Source organism: Lathyrus oleraceus, chromosome 5, assembly GCF_024323335.1.
Source record: "Lathyrus oleraceus cultivar Zhongwan6 chromosome 5, CAAS_Psat_ZW6_1.0, whole genome shotgun sequence".
Classification (NCBI taxonomy): Eukaryota; Viridiplantae; Streptophyta; class Magnoliopsida; order Fabales; family Fabaceae; genus Lathyrus; species Lathyrus oleraceus.
The window spans coordinates 195,576,739-195,594,968 of NC_066583.1; the positions used below are offsets into that span (position 1 = coordinate 195,576,739).

General features: G+C 33.1%; 1 protein-coding gene across 1 annotated transcript; it reads right to left on the bottom strand.

The window, feature by feature from the left end:
• Positions 1-5,917: 5,917 nt before the first annotated feature.
• On the bottom strand, positions 5,918-14,784 carry LOC127082747 (UDP-sugar pyrophospharylase). Its single transcript, NM_001426880.1, has 17 exons — positions 14,522-14,784; positions 14,339-14,443; positions 14,139-14,255; positions 13,654-13,794; positions 12,746-12,836; positions 12,053-12,180; positions 11,900-11,971; positions 11,711-11,775; positions 11,364-11,424; positions 11,140-11,257; positions 9,646-9,770; positions 9,270-9,346; positions 8,854-8,959; positions 8,606-8,665; positions 8,040-8,120; positions 6,775-7,014; positions 5,918-6,495 (listed from the first exon to the last, which is right to left on the bottom strand). The coding sequence occupies exons 1-17, from the start codon at positions 14,567-14,569 to the stop codon at positions 6,328-6,330; spliced, it is 1,803 nt and encodes a 600-aa protein (NP_001413809.1). The 5' UTR covers positions 14,570-14,784; the 3' UTR covers positions 5,918-6,327.
• Between the last annotated feature and the right edge of the window lie 3,446 nt (positions 14,785-18,230).

Consider the following 18,230-nt stretch of genomic DNA (forward strand, 5'->3'; position numbering starts at 1 on the left):
GGGACCATGGAATTGTTTCTAGTTGTGAATTATTGGGAGTTGAGTGTCATGTTCTCAATTAAGGTCTTAGCTGCAGGTGATGTCTTATTAACAAGTGCTTCTTCACTAGCAGCATCCAGGAATTGTTTCTAGTTGTCCCTCATAGAAGTATTGGATTATCAATTGCTCAAAATTTTGGTGTTGAGGACAACTCGACACTAATTGCTTGAATCTCTCCCAGTATTCGGCCAATGATTCCATGTCAACCAGTCCAATACCATATATCTTTTCTGATCAAAGCATCTCTTGGAGCAGGGAAATATCTTTCTAGGAAGACTTTCTTCTGATTATTCCAGCTTGTAACCGAATTTGGCTCTCAATATGATACAACCAATCTTTTGCAGCACCTTGTAGTGAGAATGGAAAGGCTTTGAGCTTGACATGATCTTCGGTGATTTCTTGAGGTCTTAATGGCGTAGAACATACAACCTGTAATTCTTTCAGATGCTTATGTGGATCCTCACTTGCAAGACCACTAAACCTTGGCAACAAGTGTATTACACCAGAGTTTGATTCAAAATGTGCAACAATTTCAGCATACTCAATACAAAGTGCATTATAATCCACATCCGATGCATCAAATTCTCTTAAAGTTATTTGCTCATCCATATTACAATAACCAAACTCAAAATCATAATCAAACAAATTATAGGAGAATACAAAATCATAATCACTAATAGTCATGCATCATAAGTCAACAAGCAAGAATTATGAAAATACCAACAATGTCCTTAATGAGAAAAACAATTGAAAAAAAAGAAAAATAATTAAAATAAGATAAAATAAAATCTGGAAATATCACTATAAATCAAATAAAATCAAAGTAAGACGCCACATAGTTTTTCGGATTTTTCGAAAATACAAAAACGGAAAATAAATCAATTTTTTTGTGAAAAAGCACATGGTTATAGATAGTGTGGAATAACGAAAAAGCTACGATATCGCAATTACAGTAAGGAACATACATCAACCAAAATAAATCAATTCTATTATATGAGAAATCGAATTAAGCAAACAAAATTCAAAGACATAAGTTGAAAAGGAAGTGAAATTGCATTCAAAAGTATAATAAACTCAAAGTTGTGGAATCCGAATACAACAGATAAACCTTTGGAAATTAGCTCTCCATGGGAATTGTAGTCGTCTAATTTTATTTCATGAAAACTGAATACCCTATCAGTAGCCCTGCATTTAGTTTGATTATTACAAGAGAAATAGGGCTCTAATAGCAACCGACCAGAAAAAGATAAAATTTGGCCCAAAGTAATTAATTTATAGAGTATGGAACAAAAACATAGTATTTGACTCTTTTGCACTCCGATTTAGCTTCTGACTTCAACACGAAACTTATATCTTATCTCCGAGTTTTCCATCACATATTAGAACGTGCCAAAAGGAATCATGTAGCTCAAGTTATGACCCACACAACAAAAATATGTCAAGTTACTATCTATTCGGAAAATAAGTAATAGCTTTAAAATAAAAGCATAAATAAGCTAAACTTAGGAAACGCACTAAAAACAGTCAAAATAACATAAGAGACTCTAGAATTCTCGTGGCGTAATAGTGAAATAATGTGCATCAAAATGCAGTAATCAACGGTCAAAAGGAAGACCGTAGTAGAAGCAATGAACACATGATACAAATCAAATTACCAAGAAAGAAGTGATCTACACACCGAGAAAAGGTATCACCCGAGAAGACAATAAAATTTGGGACGGAGATCAAAGGTAGGAAATAGAATAGTGATGAGGGAGACGAAGACAAATAAGGGAAATATCAATATATAATTTGCATCATGAGTCAGCAAGTAAGAATTATGAAAATACCAACAATGTCCTTAATGAGAAAAACAATTGAAAAAAATGAAAAACAATTAAAATAAGATAAAATAAAATCTGGAAATATCACTATAAATCAAATAAAATCAAAGTAAGACGCCACATAGTTTTTCGGATTTTTTCGAAAAATACAAAAACGGAAAATAAATCCTTTTTTTTTAAAACAAGGGTTTTTTACGCTAGACCGCGTAAAGGACAAAATAGCATAAACGAATAGCCCAGGAAGCATAATCGCAACACCTATGACTCTAATATTGGTTAAAATTTCTAGAGAGTCACCGACAATGGTGCCAATTTGATTCCCTGTCACACACGAGTCAAAAACGAGTTTAAAAATATAGTAAATGAAAGTGACACTCGAGTTGTATCGTAATGACTCTTGATTATCAACCAATTGAAATAGGAGGTTTAAGGTTTTTGATTATGCTACTGATTAAAAGAAACCGATTACGAATAAAATAAACAAGTTAATCTACTATTTCGATTTTCCAACTTATCATCGATTATTATAAAACCAAAACCCTGAGCAGAGTCTATTCTCTTTTCGATTACAACATCGATCACAAGCGCAATTGAAACTATATGATTTACGTTCCTATTTTTCGAATTAAGCACACGGTTATAGATAGTGTGAAATAACGAAAAAGCTATGATATCACAATTACAGTAAGGAACATACATCAACCAAAATAAATCAATTCTATTATATGAGAAATCGAATTAAGCAAACAAAATTCAAAGACATAAGTTGAAAAGGAAGTGAAATTGCATTGAAAAGTATAATAAATTCAAAGTTGTGGAATCCGAATACAACAGATAAACCTTTGGAAATTAGCTCTCCATGGGAATTATAATCGTCTAATTTTATTTCATGAAAACTGAATACCATAGTCGTAGCACTGCATTTAGTTTAATTATTACAAGAGAAATAGGGCTCTAATAGTAACCGATCAGAAAAAAATAAAATTTGGCCCAAAGTAATTAATTTATAGAGTATGGAATAAAAATATAGTATTTGACTCTTTTGCACTCCGATTTAGCTTCTGACTTCAACACGAAACTTGTATCTTATCTCCGAGTTTTCCAACACATATTAGAACGTGCCAAAAGGAATCATGTAGCTCAAGTTATGACCTACACAACAAAAATGTGTCAAGTTACTATCTATTCGGAAAATAAGTAATAGATTTAAAATAAAAGCATAAATAAGCTAAACTTAGGAAACACACTAAAAATAGTAAAAATAACATAAGAGACTCTAGAATTGTCGTGGCGTAATAGTGAAATAATGTGCATCAAAATGCAGTGATCAATAGTCAAAAGGAAGACCGTAGAAGAAGAAATGAACACATGATACAAATCAAATTACCAAGATCTACACACTGATGGCGGTTAGCGGGGGATATGGCTTCCGAGGAAATGCTAGAAAACCCATTCTTGGGTTCAAGGACGGTGAGAAGGTAGGTGGCATCCGGAACACTAGAGTACTCGTCAATGGGGGGTGTTCGTGCGACATCACATGCACAAAACTCTTAGAGAAGCTTGATCTGGAAAAGAGATAGAATATCACCTTATGCAAGTTCACACCTACAGGACTTTAACAATGTAGTGATACCAAAGAAGCTTGGGCTGAAAAGAGATAGAATATCACCTTATGCAGGTTCGGGCCTACAAGCTTGGGTATATGAAGTTGATTGTCACTCTTAGAAAGGGAAAGGACACCACGATGGTAGACATACAATTCTTGATAGTTCCTTGCAAAAGCGTATACAACTGCATATTAGGTAGACCCTTCGCTGCGACACTTGACATATTGGTTTCCCCGGTACATCTGAAATCAAAATACCACAATGTTTCTGGTGAAGCAGTATGTACCGACCTGTCAGGATCACATCGAATATACAAGCGGGAAGCAGGTGAGACTTCAACAAGGCATTGAACGACTTTCCACAAAGTGCATTGGATTAAACGAAAGTTATATTAACCGTCAACCTTATATAAGTAGCACACGCGCCAATTTCAAGTACAAATTCACTCCCAATTTCTCTATCACTTTACTGATTTAAGCGTTAAAGTTCTAACCTTGCATGTCAACTCCAACTTTGTCGCGCTTGAAGTCCTCACCATCGCATTAAGTTTTTTTAAATAATATAATAAAATGGTACAATATGGAAAAATATATAATTTGAAAGACAATAAAATCAACACTTTTTTTGATAATCTATACATTTTCAATAAATTATATATTTTTTAAATTCATTCAAATAAATCATCCAATCTAATGTAATGTAAAGATAATTTTCAAATTACTTACTTATCCTTTTTAAAAAATAAATACTCAGTCCTTCAAAAAATAAATGTCATATTTGTAAAATTTATTTGTTCTAAAATAAATGTAATTTTTAATTTCAAATGTCATTTTAATTTTTATCTTTCAATTGTATTTCTAATTAATATTCATAATTTTTTATTTCTCTCGTCTTACATTAATGATAATTAAAATACATAGTAAAATCATTATTCTTTTTCATCCATTTATCTCATTTTCTTAATAGATGGTAGTTATGATTTTGATAGATAACCTTAAAAATTATGTTAACAAATGTAATATAATTTATAGAATCATGCTAATCAGAGAATTTCAAATAAAGAAATATTATATGTTCAATGCATTGAATACATATAATATTTTTTTTTAAAAATAATTATTTCTGTTTTTAATGCATTAAATGCACATATTTTTATAAAAGACTTAGTCTCTTAACAAATGTTCAATTTACCTTTTTAATCTTTTAACATGTACTATAGGACACTCATTAGCATTTTCCTAATTTATATTATCAGAAATGCAAAGTAAAATATAATACTTTGCTTGTAGTTAGCATAGTTTAAATTATTTAATAAATAATTTGACATTTAAAGTCAGAGTGGAATTATTTTAAGACTAATTTTCTGTTAAAAGATACAGAAGAATAAAAGTTGGTGGTTTGTACTCCCTTGACTTCATTTATAAATAAAAGTTTTTTATTTTTTATTAAATATAAATAAATATCAATAAATTTATATATATTTAATATCTTTATTTCAAAAATATTTCTGTATTAATTATTTAATATAACTAATAAAAGATAATTTAATTGATAATATTTTAATAATTATGTTATCTTTTTTATATAAAATCAAATAATATATATATATATTATATATATATATATATATATATATATATATATATAATAAATATATTTTTTAATAAACTTGAGATTTGTTTTTTTTATAATTAAGATCGAAATAAATTTTTTTATATATGTTTTTTTCATTGTAATTGCAACTTTGAGTTTTTTTCTCATCATTTGTGGGAATAAACTAGTACTACAAAGTGCATTTGTCATCATTTGTGGGAATAAAGTAGTAGTACAAAGTGCATTCAAATGCGTGTTTAGTGCGTGTGTCGTGTCTACCCTTGCGTTAGTGGAAGATACCTTTGTCGTAGGGAGCACGTGTCAAGGTCCAGTAGAAGATTCCTCGTATTCATCAAACTTCTTTATTTGATCCAAATTCAAATTATCAAGTCATCCTTCTCAGGTCAATAGGTTAATTTTCAATCTGCACGCTTTAAGCATTGTAATAAGACGAAATAGTCTAAAACAATAAAACAGAGCAAAAAAAGTTTGTAGAATTTGTCTTTTGAAGTCTTTGGTTGTTTGCTTCTTTCTTGATCTCTTTTTACCGTTTAGAACTTGTTTTCCAACGTCCTAAAAAGTTGCTCGTGGGACAAGTCTCTTGCTCTTTACTACTTGAGACCTTCATCACCATGTGCACAAATTTTGTACAATTGAAGCTAGAATTTGAAGTCTCCAAAATTAATTTTTTGGAATTTTAATATAAAAAATAATGATAGTAAAAAAGTGAAATACTTAAAATAATATTTTATGAAAAGTTATTTAAATCAATTTTTTATTTGAGGTTTGTTAAAAAAAATTAACAAAAAAATTATATAATAATATAAAAATTATTTTAAAAAAAGCTGAAAGGAACTGACATTAAAACTGTGGTTAATTATTACTCAATGTCATAAACCAATATCCAACATATATGAGGGACAAAGATGATCAAATTTCAAGCACACCAACATAAAAAGACTCAAGATCATTTACACCTTGACCTTACACACTATGAATGCAACAAAAACTTTCCATGATCAAAGTGGAGTACTAGTAAATCTTATGAACAAAATAATAATACAGTTACTCCACTCAGAAACCTAGGTGGGTGGGATGGTGAAATTATGCAAGAAACCCTTCAAAACTTTAATGTCACTCACTACTTGTAACATATTATTACTAAAAGGCATTCCCAAACCCAATTTATAGTGTCACATTACAAGAGAATAAAGAATAGATAATGAAACAAGAGAACTCTATATTCTTTGCGCACAAATGCAACTTCAAGCCTTGAAGTCAAATTTGCCTGGCTCAGAGTATTTCTTTTCCACCTGTTCAACTTTGTTAAATTTAAAACCCCTGATTCTCAATACCTCAGGTTCTGAGGAATCTTTGTAGTCAACTGGTTCAAGAGCCCAACCATTGTTCTGAACTGAACCACTCACGTTAACCTATTTAATTTGTATAAAAAAAAACATATTAATTAAAAAACATTCAATCAAACACAAGCATGTGCATTCAAGTCAATAATATAAGTTTCAAGCTTCAATTACTTTTTGAAGAGCTAGTGGTGGGGTAATTTCTGAAAGTGATTTTTTTTGTGTGAAGGAAATAAAGCTAACACTACTGTGCTGTCTTGCATCAAGTTGTAACTACTCCTACTAAGCAGCTAATGTGCAAATGCAACAAAACCTCAACATGTAAAATACCGATGAATTGTATTGGCATACCTCTGCATCATCAACAGCATCTACAATAAGAGCCCCGTCTACAGAAAGATTTTCAATGAAAATTTTTCGACCCTTGATTGCTAGCGTAGACCTCTGAGAAATGGAGCAATTTCCACTGACTTTGCTCTTGACTAAAGAAAAAGTCAGACCCCATTTTGGCTTCCAAGTGATACGGGACCAAACTTCAACCTCTTGACCATTGATAACCTGTAATACCGGATCTGCTACTTGGAAACCAGCCTGGAAGAAATGGAAAAAAAAGAAGGCAGAGATTTGTAATAATCTGAAACGTCAATTACCGTTATAGCAATTGGCATCAAGGTAGTCACGAAAAAAGCACAAAAAGACATGTGAGAATGGGATAGATACACTGCATGAATCACAATAACAACCTAGAATCAAAGAAGATTCTTGAAACAACATTCAATTATATTTCATTCTAAATATAACTATTGCAGACCCATTTATAGGTACTGGGTATATTGGAGCTCCACTGTTTGACAAGTAAACAATCTTCTACAACTTTCTTAATCTGTACAGTATTCTAATCAGTATTGAACTCTACAGAGGCAGCAATCAATCATCTTCGTACCTTCCTGTCATGTATTAGACGCTAGCGTGCTACGCTAGATCATTTACCCTTGTCTAAATCTCTCTTATGGTTTGATCTATAATTCAACTTTCCTTTGTCTCTCTCCACTTTTTACTATTGGACTATTTTTCATCAGCTCTATTCTCATTACTGTTGTTTCTATAGTTCCTATCCGTACATGATCAAATCACCTAATTCGAGATTATAGCATTCTCTCTACAATGGGTCTGTGTCAAATTTCTCCCCAATAACTCTATTTTTACTCCTATCTTGTCTCGTAAGACAATTCATTCAACGTAACAGACTCATCTTTGTGACATTCAGTTTAATTTCTTTTAAGTTTTTACCATGCATCAAGCCGCTCTATGCAACATTGTAGGTTTTATTCTTACATTTCACCTACTCAATTTAGATCTTATGGCTGACATCTCTCTCTATCTCTGTTAGTTTGTATGATGGAATCAGCACTTGAAACATATATTGAATTTCTATCACAAATATTTTCACATTACCTAAAAAATAAATAAGTAATATCTACAAAACTAATTTATATGGAAAGAACATAAAATAATTAAAAGAAAATAAAACATTTAAAGTAATAAAATTATCACCTGTCTGTCATGCCATTCACATTCAAGACTTGCATGATATCAGAGTAAAATCACTAAATTACCTTTTTGAGAATAAGGCTATTTGCTCGATAGATGGCCATTTCTCCAGAGGTAGCACTATGGTATGGATTTCCTTTTGGCACCTTCAGATTAAAAATGAAGGTACAAGAAATTATCCATCTTGAAAGCCTTTTAGGAAGTTAAGGGCCTATTTGGTTTCTGTTTCCATTATCTGATTTCATTTCTTCTTTTCACCATTAATTGCAAAAATGTCAGTTTTTTAGTCTATTTCCTATTTTCCAAGTTCTCAATGAAAAATACTGAAAGCAATTAAAATTTGTTTTCAGTATTTTTTTTATAAAACTTGGAAGATAAGGGGGGAAATTAGAATTTTATGATTAAAAAATGAAAGTGAAATAAAAACTAAGTCATACCTAAGATACCATTACTCAAAACCTTTTACTCAATTGAGGTTTCAACTTGAATCCAAATTTCTCATTATCACAAACTTGTGGCAAGACCTTTCCAATATACTTCAATTCTATACTGCATCTAGCGCTCCCACTATTTTTTTTACATTCTTTTGTTTTTACATGTATGAACCTATGCATTAAAATTTAAGCAGTACCTTAGCAGCATCCTCAGCATTATTCTTCACAGGTGCATAAGCAAACCATGTTTCCATCACCTACACAATTACATAGGACCAGTCAAGTAGTACCAAGCATAATAACCAAACACCCAAAAAGTGACATCACATAATGGACTAACTCCATCTTTAACTGAAAATATGATCTCAAACGATGGCAAAGTCAAATTTGATAATAAGATTTGATTTGCTAAATTTTATGCACTGCTCTCAAATCGATAATTTACCGTGAACCCAACCCTAGAGGATGGGGGCAATGTTTTTGGATAGTCTTGCATCATACATTCAAGTCGAGTTGAGGATTTAAATGAAGTCTTGCTGGCATCTTTATACCTGCAGTATCAGGAGAAAAAAAAAAGATGATTAAGTCAGTATAGATTTTTCCTCAAGTTGTTCGTGAAAACTTTCTCATGAAATAATGCTAGTTCAACTACAAACTTATTGGAAATGGAATAGCTCGCCTCATACTTTAAAGAATAACATTGACCATCTATTTAGAAAAAGAAAGACAAGAAAGAAAAATGGTAAAACAATGTCTGATACAACAACAAAGCATAGACTGTAATCAACTAAAATTGAAGCATGCTACACTGAAGTGGTGAAGTAATAATATAATATAGTGAGTATTCAAAAGAAGAAATACTTTGGGTTCACGAACTCCTGTATGGCACCTCCTGTTTTTGCAAGCTCCTCAATGTAAGGACCAAGTTCTAAAATCAACTGGCAGAAAAAGTAAGTTATCGTTATTATGCAATCATGGTATAACCATGAATCATGATGCAGTTCAAATATGTAAGGATATAAACAACCAATTAAACATAGGCAATCAAAGCCCAATATTTCTAGTATACTAATTTCCAAATATAATGCATCATGAACTGAGGGCTCACACCACATGACATGATATTAATGCACATAAGCATACTATCAAATCTGCCCAACAATAAATAATTGAAAAGGCAAATTCCACAGCTGGTAGAAAGGACCATAACACTGAGATAAGTATGAAAAATAATTACTTGGTTTATATTTCCGGGAAATGGTGAGTAGCCAGTCTCACTGTTGACATCACCATCAGGGTATCCACTTGCTCTCAGAAGGGGATCTAGCTGATTGTACTCTACGTTTATCACCATAGACCTCCCTGGCATTTTAATGATCATGTGCTAAACATGTTACTTCAGGAAAATCCATAAAAAATGTCATTGACATAATGAAGTTGGGAGATATATTACTATTTATATAATGCTATTAAATTTGAATAAAACCTCCAACCATGTATGAATATAAGTACAATCAAGTGACATGGATTTTAAATTGTGATCTCATAGCAAATATTTTCTCAAAGAATAGGACCTATCCTAGCAACTATTTATTTGAACTTGGTAGCGTTTCAATCCTCAACAAATAAGAAAAGAAAGTGGTACACACACAATTGGGGGAATGAAAAGGCTACATAGCTTGTTTAGCTATCACAGATTTACAGTTACTCTCAGGATTTGGGTTGGACCTAACTCATCCCTATAAAACCGGCTTGTAGGGTGAGGATTTCCTCCACACTTATAAACACAACACAGACCATATCTCTAAGCAATGTGAGACTAAATTCACCCCTTCAAAGCCAACACAATGAAGGTGTTGGGGGCTGCAATGAAGGCAAGCCAAAGTGCCGCAATTAAGGCGACTAGGGACGGACCGCAATTAAGGCGGAAAGTCCAAGACACCCCTTCACGCTTGGGCCTCAATGAGTTCGAAGCGTGGACTATGCGGGAAGCCCATTGTTGGGTCTAGGATAGGTTCTGATACCATCGCAGAATTTGGGTTGAGTCTAACTCATCCCTACAAAACCGGCTTATAAGGTGAGGATTGCCCCTATTTATAAAAACATGTTCAAGCCATATATTGTCCGATGTGGGACTCTTTAACAATTCCCAATACAGTTACCAAATTGTATTGGTTTAGTTCAAGCGAATAGTTTGAAGATCAGCATCAAAATTGTTTCAGCATTATGCTCATGCGTTATTAAAGTAGTTACTCATTCACCATCTTTGTATTACATTTGGTTTCAAAACAAGGGTTCCTATGTGTATCCACTGATAATGATGTCGGGCAGATCAAGTAACCCGCCGCATTTAAAAAAAAATAGTAAAAACTTTAGGTGTTGTGCATTATGCACAGTGCATTCTTAGCCTAATAATGCACAATACCTAAAGTTTTTACCATTTTTTTTAAATGCAGCGGGTTACGTGATCTGCCCGGCATCAATATCAGTGGATGAGTTTAATCGTTAAAACCATTTTGCTACTACAAAGAATCATTGTCTACCATCTCCTAAGACAAATAATAACATATTCATAAAATTTACAGTTTCAAACCACTTTACAGGTAAGAAAAAAGTTCTATCCTTTGCAACATACACCAAAAGCAAGTTTGTTATGCTCACCCACATTAATATGTGACTCTAGAATGCCCACTATTTTCTTTGTCTATGAGAGATGAAATAATCAACTTACCATCAGAGTGGGTGAGCCTGGTAATTCCACCAATAGCTTCTTTTGCTTTCCGAGGTACTGCAAGAGAATTGACATGGTACTGTTTTGTAGAACTGACACCCAGTGCTGATGGAATTGCCTGTATCCACAAATTACTAGGAAATAATTACTAAAAATATACCGACTGGAATTTCAAAGAGGATTTGTTGAAACTTGAAAGTACGATATATGCTAAAGCAACATACCTTGAACAGAAGTCCATTTGTATCTTGGAAAAAGAGAACCCATTTCAACCCGGCATTATACCTAACACATCAATTTTATGATAAATGCATATCGACAATATACAAAGCAATTTGATCTACTTTTTTATTGGAGTTTTAGATTTCAATCCCATAAGTTAATAAAATTAGCAGCTGAATTTATAGTGTTACATAACAACTTTTTTTTGTTCATAAATATATTCAGATCATTCTTAAATTACTTGGAAATATCTATTGAACAGTTCTATCAAATTTCTTCATATATCAGAAAGTAAAATGGAAGACATAAAAATAGGTCTTAAGGATCTATAAACTGTTTTGAGTCATACCATACTTTCAGAATACCGCTGGAATGAAGAAGTGAATGCACATCACCATGTCCGTGTGGTTTTGTCTACACAAAGAGACAGAGTTAATAGAATGCACTTAGTTTGAAAATATAATATGAGGCTAATAGAGAGTGTTTCTTTCTCTTTATTTTGCTAAAATAGTGCAATCGTACTTGTATCCAACAATACCTGAACTCTGTATCTGTTTTGTGGATCCAATGCAAGTCTGGCATCATTATCTTCTAAGCATGCCACTTTTTCCTGAATCATGTTCAAATTTAATAATTAAATTTTTTTTAAATCAGATTGATCTTTGCACGAGACATTAAAAGAAAAACCTACCTGCTTTAAGAGTGTTACTTGTGTGGGTTGCATGCCAAAGTAAGAATTCGATTCTAATAGATCTAAGGTACGCCCATGGGTGTCATCAGAGGTCATAATAACAAAAGGAATGTGTGTCTGGCCTTCACCTGAAAGTTGAAAAACACACCCATTACTAGAAAATACTTAAAAATGTCAATAGTTTGAAAAGAGAGGAAGAAAATTAAACTCTAAAAGTAGTTTTTCTTTCTATGGTGTGGAAAAAACTTTTTGGAAAGCATTTTATCAGAAGTAAAAAGGCATTTGCTCAAATTCCTAGTTTTGCTGTAACAGTCAACTGTTACAACTCATTCTAGGAGGGAAAGATTACATGTCATTTTAAGAATGCTTTTACATAATACATCATTTTTTTTGTAAAAAAGCTCAAGGATGAAAATTGTTTTTTATGAAGAAAAAATCATTTCACCAAAAATGTTTTGCAGAGAGCTATCTTCTACTGATATTTTTTTCTTTCCAAAATCAAGTTATTTTCCATAAGGTAAAGCATACATAAAAGTTATTTTTCATCAAAACAAATGGACCCTCAGTCATAGAAATTTGGTATCATTTAAACAATCAGTCTACACAATTTTCTCTCAGTCTTTTGTTTAACCACATACGTAACAAAGTCAAATGGTTAAATATGACTCTACTGAAAAGGAAATTAATACTGACCTTCTGAGCTTGCTTCTTGAAGTGCCAATATTGATTCAATGTAATGTTGTAAGAAACATGTTCCAGTAGTTGTTTCGGCTGGAAGAGCAACCTAAAAGAAAAACATAAGATATGGCTAAGAGTTAGTAATTGATCCCTTCTCAAGCAGGAATTGTCCAGACAAACACACAGCACAAAAACCCCTTTATAAGGTACAGGAGCTAGAGCTAAAGCTATGAAAAAGTATTAGTCCTTCCATTTACACGCATATCTCAGTACCTTACAATACATTGTTTTAGAAGCAGGGGAAAGGAGAAGACTCTATTGTGGAAATATGATAAATATCATAAGAAATTGAATAAACAGTTCTCCAAGCAAATAAGGAAAAAAATGCATAATTTTAAATGCAAAATAACAACCCCAATATTAAAACAGATCAAAGCTGCATTAAATTCAATATTAAGTTATCCATGGAAGCACCAGCAGAGCTTTGCTGTGATGGGGGAGCCCAAAAGTTATTAAATTTCTCTTGAAAAATTGATTATATGAGAATACTAGAATAGAAGCCTTCCAATTCAAAAGGAAAGAGACTCAAAGACATAGTGAGACTCATAGTAGCAGATGAGAGGGTACACCACATTGCCATCCTTGTCTAGACACGTGGCTTCTCCAGATAATTTAATGACAAACTAGTCAATGTGTTTGGGTATTAGATTCCTCATTTTAATCTTCATTTAATCTAGATCCACCAAAAAAATTCTAATGTGCTTAGCATTTAATTAAGTTGGCCCCCTCAATAAGTTAGTTTAAACAAGCTCGCAATGATCACCAACCACAGATTTTGACAAAACAACAACAGCCTTTATATACAAGATACCATCATCACAGAAAATGACAGAAGCAAAAAAAAAAAATCAACAAAGGTAAACCTTAATCCCATTGTACCCTAGACGCTCCCCAAGACCGCCAGCAACAAGAACAAATGCAGCTCTCCGAGCTTCACGCACACCTGCTTCCTCATATTTATTGAAGTTCTCATCACCAAATTTCAATGTCTCACCGGTTGGAACCTGCAAAACCATTCAAATTCAATAACATTTTATCCCATGGACATGCACGAAAATTCAAATTCAAATTCAATAACATCCTTATAGATACACATGTAATGTAGCACCATCACCTGAAAAAAGGTGTGTCCTGTCAGTGTCGGAGTCCAAAACCGACGGTAACACTTGTGATTAAATTTAATTTATTCATTTTTTTCAAATTATTACATGTGTCAATGTGTCAGTGTTGGTCTCCGTGTTTCATAAATACTATGACTAAAATGCACAACGTTGAAAATATAATAAAGTGGAAGAAACAAGGTAGCATATGAATATGACAAATAAATAAATCAATCATTGTGACTTACAGAAGGTGTGAAGCCGTCAAAAGGATTATTTCCAGCTTTGGAATCAGCCAAGAGTCGTTTAGCGTTATTGATATATGCTACCAACCCACCAGGGTAGCTAGAATCGAGTAGAACAAGCTAACAAAAACGCAGTGTCATTTAGATAGATATAATACAGGAAATGCGCGGATCTATCTATTAGATGGAAATTGAAAACAAACCTGATCGAAGAACGCTTTCTTCTCGTCGTCATCGACGCCGGGATTTGGCCAATCGCGAAACAGGTGGTCTTGGCCATTATCCAATAGCATCTTCACCAACTCTCGCTGAAACGCGGAACAATAATCAGAATCAGAATCAGAAACCGAAGCATTAAAGGTTATTAGATAGAAAGGGGAGAGAACCTGTTGAGGCGAGAGAAGGTTGAAATTTTCGCCGAGGGAGGAAGCCATGGGAATTGGAATCGAAGGTGAAGAGAGTGAGAGTAGAAGACGGTTACGACGGAGAAGAAATGGTGAAATGAAATGTGCCGGTAAATATATTATATCGATCTGATTTTTACTGAAATAGTTTCAACTTTTGAATTTGAGTTCTAACTGGGTAGGTACATCTCAAATTCTCAATCTCACCTGAACACAAGGTTCACCTTCAGTTTGTTAACTGGGCCCATACCAGGCACGTGGCACAGGCATACAACAAATTGACTGATAACTTTTATAATTAAATAAAATTGACTAACATTAACTTGTTTTTTTTACTCACTAACATTAACTTGGTATAACTACCTATAAATTCTAATAATGTTTTTTGATTAATATTTATTTTTAAATTAATTTTTAATTTTTTTTATTTTAAATTTTTGTCTGGTGCGCTAAAATAGAATAAAAACAAGATATGACAATGAGATGGATAGAAATATGATAGACATATTGAAATTTTTTATTTAAATAATCATTTTTCTACATCTATTTTCATTATATTGCAAACATGGTTTGTCTTCGTCGTCACTATGGAAAAATGATTTATTTGAGAGACAAGTCTCCGATGGAGATGCTCTTCTAGAATATTTGTCGTTTCGAGCCACTAAAGAAGTATTGAGACGGAAACATTTGTCGTTGGTTAGACGGAAATATACCTGAAGGCGAAAAAATTAGAAGTATTGAGAGACTCGATATCGTATGTGGATGAGTGCGAGTAAAAAATGATAAGGATGTTATGGAAGTGATGTTTGGACCAAATGATATCATTTTGAATGTTGTAATCAATTAGAAATGTTGTTTTTAAACGTTGTGGTTAAGTATTTTTTATCTATTTTGATATTTATTGTTTGTGTTGTTTATTCAGACTTGTTCGACTTTAAGTGTGTTTAAGTTGGAGTGATGTTTCTTGTTAACCTTGTTGTAACAAAAAATTGTTAATATATCAAAACCAAAGGTTGCAAAAATTAAAAGGAGGTACTAAATTATGATGCAGAGGTTGTTCCGAGATTGGGACATTTTTTCTTATGGTGTCTGGGTTGACAACATATACCACATAATTTTATCATTTTACCAGCCGTATTCATTTCTATTATAATACGCGTGTTGTTTGACTATCCCTTTTTCTTTCTCCGCATCTCATTGCTATGTCAAATTATGTCCCCTTGATATGTAGGTCAATATTCCTCCATTTCTAGCACTGAGAAACTTTCGTTATAGACATTCATGACGGTAATGGCCTTGTAAAACATCGGATATATGGTTGTAAGCGTCCTGGCGAGTATGTGTGCATGCCGCAATGACATAGGAGCAAGGAATACGGAAGACCTGGAACTTTCCAGAGTCGCACCAACTTCTGTTTAGTCTGACAACATAGGATAAATTTGATATCCCCTCAATATGGTTCATTGTTTCGTGTACACTGAAATTTTGCATATGACGGTCAAAGATTGTAATCGCGTGTGTGTTAGCTTTGATAGTTTCCTCTTTCATCACTTTCATACAATATTCCTTGAATAATTGACCTGACATCTACACTACACTCCATCTTTCACCTCTGGGACTATTGAATGCTGACTTGTTAGATGATAACTCGAGAGGTCAAGGTATACTCATTTCACGTCGTAAGGCATATTACAACAACTTACAGTTAGATGAAAATTTTATCGAAGACGCTCGAATAATAAAAACTATGTGTTATATTATGCTTTTAATTGGTTTATTTTTATTTCCCGAAGGTAGTGGTTCTAGTATGCATGTTATGTATTTACCTTTATTAAGACATGTAGATAGAATAATTAGTTACAGTTGGGGGTCCACTTGTTTGACTTATCTTTATAGCTCTTTGTGTAAAAATGCACACAAAGACACATCTACATTCACCATTATGGAGATGCACCATAGTGATCGTGTTAAATTGCAGTTCGGTATGCTTCAACACATCCCAAATCCCCTGACAAACCTCGGAGAATGGCATCTACAAAAAGTTAACGGTCAGTGGAACTTTAACCCTTGTCAAAGCTTCACTATATCTGAGTGTCGAAAATGGAAGTACCGACAAGACCATGTCTTAATTGATGTTGTGATGTCAACCGAAGAAAAACCAACTCATAATTATATGACTTGGTACATATCGATTGGATTTGAGTTCCTCGCCGAGGACATGTACCTATACGACCCACGCCAAGTAACTTACTCACAAGAAGGTTCAACATCTAACCCCCAACAACATTGTCAGACCGATTACTCACAACCCCCTATTTATCAAAAATTTTGGTCCACAAACAGACTAACCTACGACCCTAACATGCCAAACATTCAACCACAATACCAATAGCATACCTCGTACCACCACCAACAAGTAGATCATCATCAATACACCCAACATCGTTATACACCCAACACATCACCCTACCATAGCAGCCTTAGTCAAAACATTCAACGATCATTTAATATCAATCGTCCCTCCTATTACTATAGCCAAGAAGCTCAAACATCACAAAACCAAAACATGCAACAACCATATGGCTATCAAACACCACAACAATCATTTCAACCTTTCCTCGACGCATCATTCACACCAATGTCGCCCTTCAATCGTCTTGGTCGCCCTCCATTAACTCAAACGCAACCCAACTACTCTGACATGGGTCACGAGCTCAGCTATGGCGGTAACACTTCATTGCATACACAAGACTACACGGATTTGTCTGAATATCTTAGGCAATCTCCTGCAGCTGGTGGTGATGTTCCTGGGTCCTCAAATCCTCAAACACCTGGGGTGAATCATCAACGTGGGTTAGGGTCGCGTGCTCGGGTAGCTAGGGTATGTGGTGCTGGAGGTCAGTCAGGTCATCCCGGTCAACGACATTAGTCTTTTTGGTTATCATATGTAAACGCATATTAATATTAATATCAATTTGTCTGATTTCGACTTTTATCTAAAGTATACATTATTTTAAAAAAAAATTACACAACACACATGTGTCAGATCAATTGGCACATCCTTTAAAATTATACACACATGTGTCAATTGGATTGTCATCACTATGTGCATAAGCCAATCCAATTGGCGTGACCTCTTTAACTTAGAGAGCAGACGTCAATTCATGTGGCGTCATCTCTTCAAAATGAGGTAGTTTTAGAATTAAACTAAAAAGTGAGTTATTTTGAGGATTTTTTTTTTAAAAATGGGTGATTTGAATAAAAAATTGACATATCATATAATATCATATAATATATTTGGTGTTCACATGGGAAAAAAACATGATAGCATTATTTCATTGTTTTATGAGTTTGACACACATAATAAAATCCCATGTATTGAAAAAGAAGAAGAAAAAAAAAGTAGGATAAAAAAAAAGAGTCGGAGATCAAACCAAATATGTTATAAATCTACTAAAGTTAACGGATGGCAACTTTAGACAAAACCTTATGTTAATGTGTTATTTTTTATAACACTTTTAGTCGCAATTCTAATTTATCTTTTTTGCATTTACTATATAAATTTCTAAAACTTAAATATAATTATGTAATTTTCAAAAGTCATTTTCATTACCTTTTTTTATTTTCCATAATAAAAAGTGTCTTTATAAAATCTTAACTAAAAAAAAATGTGTTCATTTAAAAAACAATT